Here is a 19,075-nt window from a genome sequence, read left to right as displayed (position 1 = left end):
TCCGTTACGTTTAAAAAAACTGCCAGAAATAAGGGTGCGTCAAGTGCGTTTCTTATGACAATCTACCCCTAAGGCTAGATTTCCATACAAAATTGTATATTAACGTACATAAAGAAACAAAACAAATGGGTACAAAGAGTAGATTGCAGGCATATAGCAAGGATGCTATATATATATATTACGAAATGAAATTATAGGGTTTTACGTGGCAAAACCACTTTCTGATTATGAGGCACGCCGTCGTGGGGGACTCCGGAAATTTCGACCACCTGGGGTTCTTTAACGTGCACCTAAATCTAAGTACACGGGTGTTTTCGCATTTCGCCCCCATCGAAATGCAGCCGCCGTGGCCGGGATTCGATTCCGCGACCTCGTGCTCAGCAGCCTAACACACACACACACATATATATATATCTATATATATATATATATATATATATATATATATATATATATATATATATATATATATATATATATGTACGGAGTTTCATCTGGTGTGGTGCTGTTATTGCAACAAAGTATACTATGTCGTGGTATCACTTGGCATTAAGGATGAGAGGGAGATTGCCACTTCGTGTGATTGCTGATGTGCCGATAAGGCTTCATGCTTTACGGACCGCATGAGGATATACAACAGGTCACAAAAGAAAGCAATCGCTAACGTTAACAATTATCTTCAATACCTTCTGCCTAAAGTTCTTTTTTTTTTTCCCTACTGAAGTGCCCGAAACGAGGCAAACATGAATCGAACGCAACGTGCCTGACGTGAGGCAGATAATGCTTCGTAAAGAATGCTTCTCATTGACACCGGTTCAGTTGTAAACAACGAAAATGCCACCGGCAATTTTCTTATGGAAGCCAATGAAAATGAACAGGCCTTTCTTTTTAATTATTACCAAAAGTCATCGAGCACAATTGCAATCAGAAAGCCATCAGAGGACAAAAACCGCGATTCACTTCGGTCCATGAGATTGAGTCGAACATTGCAAACAGACATTCCACATATCCTCCGAAATTATAAACTAAAACGATGCTTTAACTTGTGCTCTCTTTATTCAGATGTAGCTTTTCAATAAGTAACCGCTAATACGATTGCAATAAAATTTTGTGGAACTGCTACGAGTTTTTCGCTGTTAGCACTACATATTAAAAAGAATGTGCCTTAAGATCGAAAAATTAAGCCATCCAGTTTATGATGCTTCAAAAGGACAAAGTTCACCCCTTAGTTTTCATCTGTGATTGTGTGCGTAAGATGTTTTTTATACCCTTTCTGCTTATCTTCTCCTTCTTGCTATATACACGGTAGCAAACCAAGAGTTATGGCTTGTTAATTCCTTTCCTTGCCTTTTCTCTTTCTTCGAGTCAACACTTCCGTTCTAAAATGTGCTATTCGTTTTCTTATTCTTTAGGCCAGGGAGAATCAATTGATACCTCTTTGCAAGTTTATAAATGAATTGCTTACTGATCAGGGGCTTATGAAAAGAAAGGGCAGACACGTTAAAATAATTAGCTCTTCGCCCGGCGAGACACAATCTTTATTTGTTCCGCAATGTCAAGAAGGACGTCATGGCGCCTAACTATTGTCACTCCGGTTATGAATCGATGTGGCCGGAAATATGAAAAAAGTATAGGTGCTGCTCATAACGATAACACATGTAGCTCAGCGCCCGGCTGAGTGGCAGTGGTAATTTACATCCTTATGTGAATTCGCGACGGCCATTAAGTAGCACTTAAAAAATTGCAGTGCAAGTATGCAGCATGAGCAGTGTAATTGAGCGCGTTAACTTCGCGTGAGGCCATCGCCGACTACGTAAAGGACCCTCCTGATGAGACTGCAGACAGATCATCAAGGGATGCTTCGACCGTTCCAAGGCTGTTCGCCGGTGGTCTGTCTCTCCCTCGAAACAGAGGTGGCGTAGTAGAAGCAGGAGTCTCACAAGTTCGCTTGTTCGTTACTTTGTTCCACAAGCGCAAGCCACACTCACAAGCTCACACAAGCACGCAGCCACTATACCGTACTGGTCACTTCCTCAATAGGCGCCATGGTCGACCGAAAGATAAGCGGCTCGTGCGAGCAGCGCGCGACGTGCATCTTCTTGGGCGACACCACCACAGCTCGGTCTCTGGTATGAGCGCACTCACACAGTGGTCCCGCCGTCGCCGCCCCGCACGCGGCGCACCCACCTACCTCCGCGACGATCCTGTCGTCGACGACCCGTTCCGAAAACTGGGGCCTCACCCCGACCTCGGCCCCTTCGTCTTCCACGCACTCTGCGTCCAGCGTGAGCCCCGCGAGTGCCGGCTGGTCGAGCAAGTCCACCGACGTGGTCCACGACATCGTCCTCTGGTAGCACAGCAACGACCTACGGCAAGTGCACGGCGTGTAATTGTTGGCTACCGCGACGTCGCCGGCTTCCGTGGGGCTGGGGCCCTCGAAGCTGCCCTTGTTCGGGCTCTCGTCGCCGACGCTGGGGTGATGGTGGTGGCAGTGTCGAGCGGGCTGGACGCACTGGTGCTCACCACAGCACGACGTGTCGTGCGAGTGGTTGCTGTCCTGACGTTGGCGCTGCTGGTGCTGCGTAACGTGGTGGCACAGCAGCGACTCGACTCTGGCGGCCTCCGGCAGGAAGAAGAGGCTCGTGGCGCCCGCGAATGTGCACGCGGCCGAGAAGTAGAAGCCCGCCTTGGGGTCCTCCCGCGACTTGCTTATGTAACCTGCGTTTGGGTGGACAGAGCCATCAACGCCCGCGAAAAAAATAGCGGCTATGTGCGAGTTTCGTTTCCTATAAAGGTCGCCACGAAGAGATAAACTAATGCGAGGATGAGAAGCCTCCGCTTTAATCTAATGTTTCGACAAAGAATTTGGTTTCGTCAGTGCGAAAAATTGCTCCTTTTGCCAAGGGATATATGCTATTTACTAGACATCGTCAAATTCCGCCATACTGTCAAATTATGCAATGGCGGCATTTTGAGCCAATCGGGGAGGCCTTAATTAGCAGAACTCTGGGCCAATCAGAGCTGACAAGATGGCGAAATGGTCAATGTCCAGAATAGACCTCAACGTTTATCAAGCTCCTTCTCCCGCAATGTTGAGCAGCTATAAGTGGCGTAAGGATATAACTGGCAAATGCCACAGTGTTGCAAACCTAAAGCCTGAATCAGCTCGTGCAAAAGTGGCAAACCGCTCAACGGACTTGACGAGTTTCAAAATGAAAAAAAAAAAAAACACAGCTTCACAGGTGTGGTCACACGTAGCATAGAGCAGTAACAGACAGAGTGAAGCATTTCGTGGTTCAAACAACTTGCGCTGCATTCAATGCTTAACACATGAAATATGTAAACATTATGTAAACAAAGTTCTTCACGTTCTTGGATTCGCGAAACACAATATATCTATAAGCATAAGGGAAGAAAACTCTACCACACATCGCTGCATGTCTTGCTTGGTTCCGCAAAGGAATGAAAAATTCAAATGAACCGTTTACGTTGTAAGCAGCAACACTGGCATGAGAGTTTCGATGAACCATGCAAGCGTTAATTTTTTGCTTTGTAACTCGCTCTGGGATTCTTTAGCGACGGATTCCCCCAACAAGGAGGCCAACAGAGTAAGACAATTTCACCTATACCGGAAGAAGTGGTAATCGAACACATATATTGAGGTACGAGTGTAAGTGGAAGCAAGCCTAGACATTTCGGCATCCAATCGGGCCACTTAATACATAGGCGGGACCGTGTGAACAGTGGACATTAATTTATCAATAGAGGCGGCCGCTTATGCTTGTCGACTTCAGAAATTATGCGCGGCTCCCTGTGCTTACTTATTAGGCATTCTCTCTTGTTCCCTTCGCTACCTCCGGTCACTGATACATTTTCTTGCAGCGGCGGCCGCATTACGATTGGATTGGAATGCAACAACGCTCCTGTACCGCGTTTTTCATGCATCGCAAGGAGCCCCAGCTGGTCGAATTTCACTACGGCATTCCTGATAATCAACTGCGCAGTTTCGGCTCGCTGAATCCCTCAATTTGCTAAAGCGAAGCTTTTATCTTAGCGAACCCTCCAGGACTTTACTGACCGGCTACTGTCGCTGTCTAGCCATATAGCTTACACATAACCCGGCACTGATGTAGGGAATCACCTTATATGTAGCTCCATATACTCTATGCCCCTACAGATCTACCGGTTGCCTGCTGAATTTCCTACGGAATTGCGCGGTGAAACGACAAAGAGTACCTAAATATCCTCAGTACTAAAATACACGCCTTCATGGGCATAATTCCTTTATGAACGCGAAGCTTCGTATGCCTACGTTACCGTGGTTCGGCCCGTGTGCGCGGTCGAGTTGATGTCGAGTAGGTGGCTCGGTTCTGGAGAAAGCACAATAGTAAACATGGCTGATCCTGCGGATGGCGCGATGGAAAGGGAGCCGATCCCGGAGGCAGTGTAATCCGCGGTCGAGTGGATCACGTCGATGACGTGGTGAGGGTTCCAGTGTCTTGCTAATTTGACGGGCGGGCACGAAATCGCTATGCCGCAAAACGCATTGCAGAAGATGAACAGCTTTATAGCATTTATTTCCCCGCTTCACGAAAGCATACATACATTCCAAAATGTGCGCTGTATCTTCAATTTTCTTTCTTAAATTCCTTAGGCACCTTTCCCCTGTATAAGCTACACCAAAGTGGACGTGCGTTTGGCTGTCCTCGGTGCTTTTTCATTCCCTTTTATCTATCTCATTTTCACATTAGCCGGGACTCTCTCAATGCTTGACAGCACCAACAGCCAGAAATTAGCGTACCTGTGACGGGCACACCTACTAAAACCGGCAGGCACTGGGCCCACTGGACGAATCCCCAGGCGCGGCCAAAGTGCCGTGCCCTCAGCCGCTCGAAGACGAGCATGCGCAGCGCGTAGGCCACTCCGCCGGCGCTGGCACCGTAGACGGCCGCGAACAGCGCGTAGCCGGCGAAGCCGTTCAGCGCCCCGAGCGCCAGCATGGCCAGTCCGGCGCCCAGCAGCGACAGCTGGCACAGGCAGCGCCGGCTGAGCACGCACTGCGTCGGGCGCCGCAGAAGCAGCAGTCCGGCCACGCCGGTACCACCGGCAGTTGCGAGGCCGAGGAGGGCCTGCAGCGCCCACGCCCCTTGGACGCCCTCCGCTGCGCTCAGAGGAACCTGATCGGTGGAAACGGAAGAAGGAAGGTTATTAAATACGAAAATGACCAGAGACATCAGTAGAAGTAACCCAGCACGAAATTTAAAAACAAAAACAAAAGGAAGAACACTTTTGACTGGAAGAAACACGAGCGAAACATGAGAATGCAGTAAGAAATACACCGCTGTCCAACTCGAAGAGAATTTGTGTGGACGGGCCACGAGGATATGGACGAGCGGCCAAAGTCTACCTGCGCAGAGTGAGAAAACGCAAGGCCCTTGCGCCGGCCAATTAGGCGTTCTTCCACAAAAGAAAAAGCTTCAGTGCAGCTGCGACACCGACTGTTAACGGACTGCTTTAAGATGCAGCGCCGGCTTTCCTCCTCATGTGCAGGATTGCACGGCGCTCCTTACGGGCATCGACGGAAAAGCATCCTGAATGTTCGCGCATGGTTGCGGCCGGGAAGTTTCCGGCAGTTTTACTTGTATTTAGTGAGTCCAGAAGCCGACTAGGTTGGTGAGCGCACTATAATTCATTAGCGCATAGCTATAGGATGGCAGGCAAGAAAAACGGTGACAAAAACCTGAGAACTCGCTATACAGGCAGTGTCTGCTCCTTTCAGCTCACATCTAACCGTTAGCCCCCCTGCGTTTTACAACCATCATTAAGTAAATGATGTGCTCCCATTCGGCTCATGGCGGTCACAAAGCCATCGTGGCGTGGGCATGAGGGCGGATAATGTCGCAGAGTCGAGTTATTGAACCCCAAATGCAAATAATTTTTGTGCGGACGTTGCATTGATTGTCTGCGCTGACGCCAGCGTGACAACGCGAAAATAACAGCACGACGGGCGCTGTACTGCGCCGTGCGATAAGTCGATAACAATGCTACACCGGTGAAAGACCGCCCCCGCCAAAAAGCAAAATGATATACGCGTGACGATATGGCATCATGGCCGTCATGTACTTGGAAGGCGAGAAACAGCATCTGTGACGTCACTCCAACCGTATATGTGTCCGCGGCGTGTACAGGTACTTACAAGGCAGAAGAAGGGGGTGTAGAGTCCAGCTGCTGCGAGAGCTGCGGCTACCATGACGACCCTCAGCGTGCGCGTGCGAAGAGCGGCGAAATCGAAGAAAGGCGGCTTTTCGGTGCGCGGTCTCTTCTCCTTGATCTTGCGCCGCTGGTTCTTGAGGTGGACGATGGCGCGACGTTGCGGGTGGTACAGGGACGCCGACCGGTAGAAAGCACCGATCACGAAGTTCAGGGACACCAGGCCCGTTGCGGCCTGAAGGCCATGGCGCCAGCCCAGGGACCTGCAGCCCGAGAAGACGCGCAAGCGCATGAGTGTACCTTTCCAGGGGATATTAGCAAACCGGCCAGCGCATTTCGCACGAACGCAAAGAAATACTGAAGACACTACGGCGCGGTGAAGACCCCATGTCTACCAAGGCGTGTTGCGAAAACGCGTTTTGGTGCCATCAGTGCCTCAGCGTGTGCTCTATGCGCTGCAGTGTTTTCAAAGTATCACTGCCAACACACCTAACAATTATCTTTCTTTTTTTTTTCAGGAAAGCCGTCCCACCAAGTGGGAGAATCATATTCGACAACTCGGAGGCACAGGAACAGTGACTGACTAAAGTAATTCTGCGAAAGTACACAAGGTGGAGGATATTCATGAAGAAAGAAGGTTGGGCATCTATTTGAACGTAGCACGAAAGATTTGTTCAACTGTGAAGTTCCATACCTCTTTTTTTTTCTGCGATATCTGTCAACAAATGACAAGTTTCCCTTTCAGGTTACTAAGGTATGTAGCCGGACGAGCGAACTCCCTGAAAGAGCATCAGTATCAAGCGACGTGCTTTCTTTTTATTTTTTTAGCGAATATAGAGCAGAGAGACAATTAAGGGTGTTTTCAGAACAGAGAAGAAAATACCGCGAACGGTCAACATTCCACGTAAACTCTAGTATGAAGCCCCGCCCCAAACTGCGCTAAGCACTTCTATTACAAGCACACTAAACAGAGTACAATAGTCCGCGATAGAAAAAAAAAAATAGAGCAAGACTGCTAGGTCGTGCTCCTATCACGCATGCCCCAAATACCAGCGGGCCCAGTTAAACAATCCTAATCTTTCGCACGTGCGCGGGAGGCTTTGTGTTCAAAATGAAGATGTATCCCCCCGCGTCCAGGATTAAGCAGTGCTCGAAGGCTATCCCTTACACTCAAGGTAGTATAGGCGTGCCTAGCGCTCACTAGAACCTCACTAAATGCACAAAACACCTAACACGAAGAAAAAAATGCCCTATATGAACGCCTCCCTCGCAGAACTCCGCTTAGCTCTTTCAGACCATGCATCGCCGTGTGTATAGAGTTTCAACGCATTGCGGCGTTTACTTGTTTTCAGTGCCGCAGCCCCTGGCTGAGGCCCGAGAGAATTCAGCGCTCGGGGAACCAGCAGATAAGCGCTTTCCCTCCCGGCAGTCAACGAGCGGTCATTTTTAAAGCGCGCGGAAAGCGACGATTCCATTAGCGAGTCCGCGACGCCCGTCCGTCCGGTCGACGCCCATATGCCGGAGGAACGTGCCGTTGAAACGAATCCGATACGGCATGGTGGGTTTCCAGAAACGCGCACATCGTTACTTTTTTTTTTTTTAAGCCGCAGGAAGGCTGCCGAGCGATCTCGTTAACAAGGCGCTGGCTGCTGCCGCACGCGTCGTCATGCTCTGAAGCTCAAACAACGACCAGGCGACGTGCCCAGCTGTGTATAGACGGGGACGGTTGAAGTGTGGCAAGCAATGTGACACTTTTCCCGGCCACAGTTCGTGTTCCGCCGCTAGCCACTGTGGTTCCACTGGGAGAGACTCGCGAGTTCGAAAAAGGTTGGAAAAGGTAACGGCAGCTCTAAAGACGCCAGCTTAAGCACACAGGAGGGAGTATGAACTAACGTCCTGAAATCCGCCATATTGTTGTACAGGCATCCCGGTGAAAAGCTGCGCTTTATCCGAATCCGCTTATATCCAGCCGCACAGCGGAAGCAGTGAATATGACTACAAAATGGCGTAGTAGGTCGACGTCACGTGAGTACGCCCTATAAGCGTGACGTCTTGTCTCTCTCTCCATCCTCTTTTCCTTTCTCTCTTTTTCATGCAAGATCTCTTCTGTGTTTCCACATTAGTTGCTACTGATACCAGGAACACTTAAGACGTTTCCAACCCAGCTTTTCACCGGCTTCAAATGTTCTTTTTTTTTTTTTTCAGTACAGCCGAACTTCTTTTTCCCGCTTTGGTTGCCACGCAGAGTGACGTCAGTATGGAACTAGATATAAGCATGCAGACCCATTTCGTAGAGATGCTGCAACAGTGACTTCTAAAATGCGTTATAATATGTTAAAATGCGCAGCCATATTGCTCACTATTGCACCCTTTCTTTTTGTCCCCGCTCTTCTTTCCGTCGTTACTTCCCCTTTCCCTAGTGCAGGGTAGCAAACCGGAGGCTTTAACTCTAGTTAACCTCCCTGCCTTCTTCTCATTTGTATCTCTCTCTTCATGATCCTTTCTTGAGTATTGTTAGATATACTCCATATAATTAGCACTCGTGTCTGCTAATTCTTCTCCGATGAACGACTCGGTCAGTGATCTGGATGTCCCAAATAACCGCTTTTTTTTTATTCCTGGAAAAAAATTTCAGAGTAAGAATTTTCTTCTACGAAGGAGTAAAGCAACACAGACACATTTAAACTAATGTTGTTAAGCAAGTCGTGCCGTTCGGCTACGTATGGCATGAGGAGAGGAAACTAATTAGAGTTTGGTGGTAGAGAAAAGTAAGAAACTTGTGCGCCAGGTGGCAGGTTATGTTCCTTTAAAGCTTTTCAGGCAACTGCATGGCACATATTGAGAAGCCCTAGGGATGCCGTAGGCAGCAAACTCGTGAATACATATTGCGATGGCTCGATCAGCGGTTACGACGTTCTGCTACCGAGCACGAGGTCGCGGGTTCGATTACCAGTCAAGGTGGCCGCGTTCTCATGTGGGGGAAACAGAAACCGCTCGTGCACCAACAATTGGGCGCGCGTTCAAGAACCTAACGTTCTCAACGTTTTTCTTTTTTTTCACAGACCTTGTGTTGCTTTGAGACGACAAACCACGCTGACCAATCGGTCATGCGATGTTCCGTCTGAGCAAAGAGTTCGTTCCGCTCTGTTTAATAGCGCTGCATAGTAAGCAGTGCTTCATGAACGCGCAAAATGCACTAGCTCCCTCCAGTGCGACTTGTAGTAAAACTTCACGTCGAATTTCAGCGACCTTCTGTGACTCTAGTGAACGTATTGTTTTCCGAGATATCGGTTCCGTGTATACCTAATACAAAGCAGACATATCTATTTTGGTGCTTCTTTAGCTACATCTAGCAATACTTCACTATAATATGGCAAATTCAGGATGGCATTCACATGGGCAGGTTAGTACATAACTATGTGTGGGTACCCCCCCCCCCCCCCCCCCCTAGTGCAATAAAAAAAAAACTAATTAGAAACGGGACACAGCAAAAGCGACATGTCGCTTCACCATCCCGAGTCAATAATAGTCATAAGCACCTAGCTCGCACGTGAACATAAATTGGCCTCATAAGTTACGAACAACAACACCGCACCCGAGCACCGAGTGAAAGAACGCTGCCATGGCCGCCGTGCCAAGTCCGGAACCGGCACAGGCGACCACTTCGGCGCAGTGGCGGCGTCGCTTGAAGTACTGGCCGAGCACCAGGCCACCGGCGTCTCGCGCCATGCCCAGGCCCAAACCCAGCACCAGGCCCTGGCTGAACAGGCCTTGGTGCAACTGCGATGCGAACGATGAGAACAGGCAGCCCAGTGCCGCCACTAGGCCGCCTAAGACTGCGGTGAGGCGGACGCTCTTGCGTCGACACCAGGCCACGACCACCGGAGACACGAACATCGAAGAAGCTAGTGATGCAGAGCCCAGCCATGCTGCAATGGAGAGAGAAAAGCGAGGCAAGTGAGGTAGAGCACCGAGGCGGCACATTGACATGTGGTGTCACAGCTTGAAGTTGTCAAGTTTGGGTCAGGAAAAGCATTAATCAAACGAGGAACAAATAAAATAGATAATGCAGTCATTGTGCTGCCTTTAGAGAGCCCGTGTTGTCTGTTTGCTTTGTCCCTCTTTTTATTCGCGCTTTTTGTTTTCAAGAATAATTCGGGTACTTACAAGGCACATCCCATACACGTATTTTTTGTGCAGGCGACAACAATTCCATTAGCAGGTCATCATAGGACGTGACCCAAGCGGTACCGTACACTGCCTAGAAGGCGTCTTATTAAGTACATGAGAGTGGATTTGAATAAAGAAATAGAACAAGGTGAGAGAATACATGCAACGTCATAGAAAAGCCCTTGCCGCTGCGAGCGACTTGCGTTTTCGCTATAGGCATGTCGAAGAACAGCGGAGTAGCATTCATCGATCCTCATGTTGCCAGGCGCGTAGGCACTTCTGTCACGTGGAAACATGTCACGTGACAAGGTCCGATGTACCTGATAAAATGGTGTCAGGTTCAAGACATTTCGCCGTCGACGCCACAGCGCGTAACTTTTGAAATCGATGTGTCCGTCCTCTGCTCAAGCGGTGCTTGTGCGATACGCCACGCACGCAGATATTTAGCAAAGTGCCCGGTTCGGAGGAAAGATGAGAGAAGGAAGCGTAGGCTAGCTGCAAGAACAGACGTCGTTAAGATGCGGCGGCACTGTCATCATATTTTGCTCAGGCAAAAGAGGGTATTCCCTGCCTGTCCCCAAGGCGAAATAAACAAAACTGAAGGATGAGTGAGCTTATGTAAAAAATAATGTGTAAAGTAGGAAAGCAGCAAATCGCCTTAAGACGGTCACGAGCAAAGGCAAGCGCACCCTTCCGTTTTACATATATATACCGTTTGCACAAATGGTACTTCCATCAATGTAGATCACCACATTACGGTGCCCACGCCGGAACACAGACGGATGAGCAGACCTAAATTGTTTATTGGGTGAGCTTCTGCCCAGAAAGTAAAGCAGCAATGAACTTGCAAGGAAGTGGTGATTACAGTCCGTGGTCGTTCGATCGAATGGCACTGCTCGAGCCCGTACGAAACGCACACATGCGTCGTCGTGCATTACAGAGCAGTCGGCAGTGCTCGCGTCCATTCGGGAATGCACTTCAGCATTCGTGACGCATCACTACGAGCTGATTATGGGGGACCCGCATGGCTTTTGAAGAAATGACGGCAGCTCGGATGTGACAGGCGCGCCTTGCGCGATGGGAAAGCATGACAACGCGATTAGCAGACAGCAGCCGACGCAAGCGATGAAAAGGATAAAAAAGAAGTAGAAACATTTTACCTATATCATAGAATGACTCCGTGGACATCCCGCGGGCACAAATCATTCACAGGATTGTTAAACTCACTTGTTTTATTGCGACAGCAATTTTATGGGCACTCCAGGCGCATTTCTGTCGTCACCGTCGGCGTCACCGTGAGGTTCCTTAAAAGTCTAAGGGCGATAAAATCGTCGCCGCGCAACGTATGTGTATGTGCGAGCGAAAGCGTGCGAGGTTGAACCGGCGACCGTGGCTCAATCTACGCACGCAAGCGAGAAAAGCGGGGACGAATCGAGCCATCTTCCGTCGCGCGCAAAGTTCCCGAGGGAGGGTAGGAGGGCCGGGGAGCGCTTTCTGCTCCGGACGCCCCGAAAAGCCATCTTGAAAGCCATCTGCGACGGAGACAAAGTCCGCCCGTGCGCTGTGTTTTCGCGGGCTTAGTTCGCGTTGATGCGAGACGCAGCATGAAGGTCAATTCGCTCGCTGCTTCTGCCGTGCTTCCTCACTCCAGCGTATTTACAGCGAGTGTCCGCGGTCATCGAGTGAAATGCGTTCATGTTTGCTTGTGCGCGCCTGACACCATGCTTAATTTAGTTAGCATGCCTATGTTTACGAGTTTACACGGCCGATAAAACTGCTATGCTTATTTCGTATAGCTGTCTCTAATTTTCTATTGCAATCGATGCTTCGGTTTTCGGGCGAAACTGCGACTTATTTAATTCTTCTTTTCGTCACAAAAGAAGCTTTATTGAAAACTGCTGAAGTGAAATAAGACTTTGTGCAGGTGAGCTAAAAGCCAACATTAAAAAGCATAGGTCAGCTGAAACATTGTCTTAAAATGTTTCATATACACATTCCAAACTGCATCTTGCCACGTGAGATTTAGTCAAACCAATGCTTTTTATTGCCATAATACATCTACAGCGGATTCTAAATGCAGGCAAGAACGCAAACGTATACGAGAGAACAATGAATCAATTGTGCAGGCAGTAGTCCTGATATTACTTCATGTCATATCAATGACTTCTCTTTCATGCGAGTCGACTAAGCGAGCATTATAAGGTCTTCTAAAAAACATTCCGTCCATGATCGTCTAGCTCGTTAAGCGACTGCGTTGAATACGAAATACTCGTATTCGAGCGCCCCTTTAGTTTTCCTTATCCCCCCGCCTTTTTTTTTATTGGTCCTGAAGTTTCAGACTCTTGCGGCCATCTGCCTAGAGCCGCAAGCCTGATCCCCTGGAGGCTCAAGCAAACAAAGAAACATGTCAAGGAATTCCTGGTGTGCAGAACATTCTCACTGACTGACTTCCGGCAAAGTCAAGAAGAAGACGCTAGATCCTTGGTTGTTCTGGTATTGTGATAGTTATGGCATTGTGGTACAACGCAAAAAGAAAATAAGGGAACGATGATCTCAGCCTAGGTCTGCAGTAAATGCCCGTTGTATGTACTCGCAGCTTTTTGCTTGCCTTTCACTATTTTTGTTGTTGCGTTACTTTGTTTTAATACCAGAGAACACAGAGTTCACGGGTCATTTATGGCAGTCAAAGGAAGCCTCGCTCAAGAAAATTTTTGTTTCATACTTTTCTTTTTCCAGACAGGAATAGCCAAAGTGATAGTAAACAGAGTACAGGAAGCAAGCCTTTAATACTCTGCCACCATTTCGGTTTCTGGAATGCAGTTGAGCTGAATAAAGAAGGCTTCAGAGACAAAGACACGCTGGCTTGCGATCGGTGCAGACAGAGAGAGAGAGGAGTAGAAAAGAGAGGAAAGGCAGGGAGGTGAACCAGACGAGCGTCCGGTTTGCTACCCTACATTGGGGGCGAGGGAAAGGGGGAATAGAAAGAAGAAGGAAGTGATGACTGTGTGTGCAGTGAAGCACCATGACACCAAAGTGGAGTTCCGTAGCTGGTGATCTGCGTTGATGACATCTGGGACGGCCAAAGAGCCTGTGGTCGTTGCGCGAATAGGAGGCAGATAGATGTGGCTCGTTTACGAGAGTCAGTCGCAAAAGCGAAGCGCCTATAGCTAGGTCTGGGTCTTCTTTTTTAATATATGAAAGATACTCTGCGTACCAAAAGGCAACAAAGCAAGTGCAAGTTCTTTCTTGATGTTAGCGACAATGACGCTGATAATAGCTTTTTCTTCTCGTTATTTCTTGAACAATTTGGGCGCTAGCCGTAATTAAAATCTATACAGCGGGAAAGATATCCACATGTACCGTCGTTTTAGGATATTTAGGCGCGAGTGCTTTGTATTTCTGTGGAACAAACTTTCTTTGCGTGCCAGCTTTGAGGGTTCGAGCAGGTGTGTTTTGAAAACGTGCTTGATAGGTGTGCAGATAGATGACAGTGATATTTAACGCTTGTTTCTCGTTTCCAATACCGCATTTTTTTAATGCACTTGGAAAATCCTGCACACAGATTACTTTCCCCGTGAGGACACGAGAGCTTTTATCTATCCGTCCGGATGGCAAACGTAAGTTGCTTGTCGGACCGACCCTGTTAGTCAACACGCTCTCTCTCTCTGTCTCTCTCTTTTCGGCATTGACCTTCAGTACAAGTGTACTGTATCTACCACCAGAGTGACGCTCTTTACGCAGTCTTTCCGCATCAGATAAACATGTGTCTAGACTAGTATTCATTAGATTTTACTAAGTATTCAGTAGAATAAAAGAACTGACGCCGTTATCTTTGTCGGCACTTAAATACAAAGCTCAGCCTCTTCCTCCTCAAACGGCTGCGGCTTCACTACTAAAATTTGCCTGGAGTTTGTAGTAGTGACACGGTGAATGCGAGCCGAAATGAACAGAATGAAGCCAAAAGAGGGCAGAAAAAAGCCCTATCGCGCACTGTAAAGTTTAGAACTCAATGCGTGACTTGTCTTCGACGTACTACCGCGCCTGTATTCATAGGGTAGCTCGCACACCCAGGTTGTCAGCGAGCTAAATTTGTGCCCAGACACAGGCCATTTTACAACAAACTCTTAAGTAAAAAAACAGAAATTAAAAGGCGAAAATGCTTCAGGAACTGTTTGGTTTTGCGCATGAGTGAAATAAATTTAAAGCTGTATGAGTGTTATACAGCAGGGAAGCATATGTTTTGTCACTTGTTCCACTTATTCCCCGCCTTCCTGTTGGAGAAAAAAACAAAAAATAAAAGAACGTTCGGGCAGAGTTGCTCTTCCTGGCAGTCATAAAAGCAAGCTTATGGAAGACGCGTGCCTGACGTTGTTTTCATCTTTTTTAAGGTTTCTTCTTCGGATCTTTCTTATTACTTTATTTTATATCTGATGAATATACTCTTTGACCAACGCCTACATCGGAAACGAGCCCGTGAAAGACAGTTAGGCATTCTTTTCTGTCTTCGCCCACATATTCAGCGGATGAAGATGTACCGGAATAGCGTCGCTTCCCGAAGATTTCTGTTTTCGGCTTACTAACCGGCATAGAATAAGACACCTAAATTTAAGACTGTTTGAAATACGAGCCGAGGTCAACCAGCTGCTACTGCTGCTCGTGATAGGAAATAAACGATGTAGTCTTAACACCTGATATCGCGGACAAGTTGACTTTGAATCGGAAGCCAAAAAGCCGTAACTTGTATTGTTACTGCTTAACACTTGACGTAACTGCCGAACGTTTGTCGTTTTCGTTAACGTGCGTTTAAAAAAAAAAAAAAAAAAAGAAGAAGAAGAGCGAGAGAGAGAGAGAGAGAAACTGAACTACGGCGCAGATGCACACAACAACCAATCAGCCATCTTTTCTCCGTCCCGTCACATAAACGGTGAGACAGTCGACGCATCCCATTTTACACAGCCTTGCCAGACTACGGTAAGCAGTCTATATTGTCATACCGATCGAAAGAGCCGCGCTCAGCATTTAAGATCTCGACGTACTGCTGAGGCTCCACCCCATACGCCCGGAAGCCAAGTTTCGCCTCCCAACTTTGAAGAGGAGACCATTGTGCTCTTCTTACGCTGTTCATTCATTGGCATCAGGTGTGTCAACGAATCTCTAAAAACGCTTGTTGTTACAAGCGAATCAAAGATAACGAGGAAAATGTTATTAATTAACGCTTTAAGTTCCCTAACTGTAGGTCGAGCATGCCGAGTTCACCTATTTTAAAGGTGTAGGTTGCATTGTAGCCGGAGAACTTGGCATTACCGTAGAATCGACAAGGAGAGAGAGAGCTAAGGATAGTAGTGGCAGAGAGGTCCAAGATATCGAAGTCCGCATGGTCTGCCTGATTGGCGTGCTTTGCGCTTCATTGAGGTGACTGTTTGATGCGTAATGTGGCATTTGTGCGTGACGGGCGCTAGTAGGTGTGGTTTGTATCCTGCATTGTGACTGGGTTACGTTACCAGACTTCCAAAGAGCCACTGTCTCTCAGGAATGCAAGATGTGAAGCTTCCCTGTGGCCTACTATGCTGATAAGTAGGCACGGAGGCGTTAGGCTCAAACTAACCACCAGTAAAATGACCCTACGCTCTGCAGGAATGTCAAAGAAGGTCGCCGCAGATACTGGAAGGAGCATTCCCAGATACGAATAGAGGCTGTAAAAAGACAAAGCACTGGAAAAGTTGCCCTGTGCGAAAAAAAAAAAAATAAAGGAGGAGCCAACCGCAACTAAGTTGTACAGACGGCCGCTGGCGTACCGAGGCAACTATTTTACGGCTCAATCTGGAACAAGCGCTATAAAAAGGTCAATCCATGAATTTTTTAAACTGGAGCACCGAAATAGAACTCAGTTCCGACTCGGCGCTTGCGTGTGTCAACGCTGCCTTACTTTGTCGTTCTCTTTTTGAGAGCTTCAGTTTAATAATGAACCGGCACCAACTCGCCCGACTTCCATTTCTCCTGCGATTCTTTTTAATGAACAAAGACTGTCCTCTGCCGACTCAATTCCGGAACACAACGTCGGTGTGCGAACCGATACAGCAACGGTGCCCGGGAAAGCGAAAGAAGTCGTCTCGGTCGAAGTGACCGAACTCGAAAACAACTAACATCGTCATGTTCACCCTACGACACGAGTTGAATTGTTCATGTCCTGCTTGCTGCATTCATGTTTTTAATTACTCGATAATTTGTTTGTTCAGCTCATTTATATAATTTTTGTCAATTCGTTTGTATGTATTTTCCGGTGTGTACGGCTTGCTTTTAGTTCACGATTCTCGTATCCATTACACTGTTGTCTGAAGGCTTCGCTACATTTGCGATTGATTCTTATTTTGCACATTACGTCGCTCCATTCAATAGCTTGCTTTCTTTGGGTGAACACTTATGGTGCACATTTACCAAGTGTCCGTCCTTGTGTGTATTGGACAATCAAATATTGTGGACAATGCCGGCGAAGAAGCTTGCCTACATTTCCGATATTATAAAATAACTTAATGAGTCAAGCGTTTGGCTGTTAAACGTAAGGGTTTAGGAAAATCAATGGAGAGCTTCCATAGGAAAATTTATGCTTCTGCAGCGCTTATCAACGCCCTGCTGAAAGGCTCCTGAATGTAGCGAGCATAACGTTCCAAACAAAACACGCATCATTACACCATCACCTAAAGTGTCTCTGCGCGACTGTCGCCTTCGTAAAGACGTGCCGGGAATATTATATCCAATAGCGCGTTCTCTTGCAACATGATTGAACTCATCAGCTACTCGGACAGAGAGAAAAAAAAAAAAAACGTTATACTGCGAAGCTTGTCAGCAGGCCTTCAAGTTTTGTTTGGTCCGCAGTGATTTCGGCACCATGACAAATAATCTTTGAGGAGCTCGTTTTACGGTAGTAATCGATTAGTAGTGCTGTTCACGAGTTGCGTTGATCTGCATACAAAAAATTGGCTTCAATAAGGCGTACAGGGGCTTCGACATCGGTGCTGCCGGCACATGACCGATTCAAGAATGAAAATGTGCATACGTGTACGCACAACCACGAACGCTTAAACGGTGCGCGTCAGCGGGCGGAAAATTAAACTACAAATAATCTGCGCGCACTTCCTCGCGTTTCTGTAATTCCAGGCTTACATATTGACGCGGAGCCTAAGCATTCTTACTTAGATAGACCCCGTTCGCGCGAGAAGGTGCATGACCAAGATACAGGAGAGTTATTTCTTGGGCCCGCTTCAACAAATGCGACGAACCCATTTCATCGTGTTCAAGCGGACGTAAAGCCAGACGCTGCAGTCTGTTTTCCAAAGTATACTGCGTTTCAGAATACGAGCTGTAGGGGTACATAAACTTGCGTAGGAAGCACATCCTTCTTGCAGTGGTCCTTAAGTGCATTTACTTTAAAGTTCTAGGTAGAGCAGGCAAGCCTCTCCACCTCTGCAAAGAGCATTCACCTTGTAAGCTGCTGTGTTTACAGAAGAGTCTTAGCGTCTTCGCTGATGCAACTGTCGACGGTGCCGGCACCTTTAAGCAAACACATCGGCTAAGTAAGAACATGGATCCACGGGGGCACTCACGTGATTTACGAGGCATTTCTCGAAGCGACGCCGCACTACCCGTCTACGCGGTGGGACGTGTTCTATCTTACCTCGCTTGCTAAGAAGGTTTTGCTTACCCTGCTTAAAGAAACGACGACAGAATGACGTGGACGAGCACCAGGCTGGAGCTCGATAGAAAGCCTCCTTCTGCGAGGAATTGGGTGGAGTTGAGCTATTCCTGTAGCACGCATTAGAGGAGGTCGTCGTTGGAAAACGGCGATCTCGGAACTCTGAAACGCATCGCCTACGCGCGAAGTGCGCTGGGCACTTTGCGCAAGGCGCGTTTTCGCGCAGCAGCTTTCCGTAAGCGATGTGCTTTGTTCGTATATTGATCTTAGCGGTAATCCCGGAACACGATTACATGTTTCCATTGTGTTTTCCTTTTTGCGTAGGGCAGTCACAGATCAGTAATCACTGCGCATAATATTGACACGTATTAATATAACTTATCCAAAGTTACTCCGCTCGTTCTATCTGTTCAAATTATGGTCGAGCAGCTACTATAAATGCATTTAAAGCTAACTTTTAACTTTTATCTCTTGCTTCCCGCCATAAAATCTCGAGTCTAACTTTGTTTCATAAGCTATATCATCCTTCGCCGCTCCACGACGAACTTATATCTCCACTGTTACACACATGGCACTGTATTGATCCCCTTCATAAAGTAGGCGTCGAATATTATCACACTAAAGCTTTCTTAGACTGCTTATTGTCTCGCAAAACCCTTTAATGGAATCATCTCTCCAGAGTAATTGCTGCTATTACTAATAGTCGTAATTGTTTTACAACATTAACTAGAGGTTGAGAAAGCATAATTCATTCTTATATATCTTTTAGCGTCATCTAAAACTGTAAAACTAGAAATCTGCTTATCTGTTATGCACTGCTATTTTGCTATTACCACGAGCTAAAACTGCACAATTCCTGGCATAAAATTGTATTAAAAAGTTCTTTTTTCACTAATTGTATTTTATCTGTTTATCCTGCTCAACTCGCTGTCACATGCAATGTCTTCGAGCCCTGAAGGTAGAAATAAATAAATGACTTATAAAATAAAGAGATGTGCCACTCAA

General features: G+C 47.3%; 1 protein-coding gene across 1 annotated transcript in view; it reads right to left on the bottom strand.

The window, feature by feature from the left end:
* Positions 1-873: 873 nt before the first annotated feature.
* LOC126521832 (monocarboxylate transporter 11-like) overlaps positions 874-19,075 on the bottom strand; it is a 106,969-nt gene continuing 88,767 nt past the window's right edge. The window contains exons 2-5 of the mRNA XM_050170547.3: positions 9,806-10,139; positions 6,197-6,473; positions 4,802-5,177; positions 874-2,718 (exon numbers count right to left, since the gene is read on the bottom strand). Of these exons, the coding sequence (XP_050026504.2) occupies positions 2,012-2,718; positions 4,802-5,177; positions 6,197-6,473; positions 9,806-10,139 (1,694 nt within the window). The 3' untranslated portion in view covers positions 874-2,011. The remainder of the gene's footprint in view (positions 2,719-4,801; positions 5,178-6,196; positions 6,474-9,805; positions 10,140-19,075) is intronic.

The sequence above is a fragment of the Dermacentor andersoni genome, chromosome 6, assembly GCF_023375885.2.
Source record: "Dermacentor andersoni chromosome 6, qqDerAnde1_hic_scaffold, whole genome shotgun sequence".
NCBI classification, from domain to species: Eukaryota; Metazoa; Arthropoda; class Arachnida; order Ixodida; family Ixodidae; genus Dermacentor; species Dermacentor andersoni.
The sequence above is the reverse complement of the archived record's forward strand: the minus strand, read 5'-3'. Positions and strand labels throughout refer to the sequence as shown.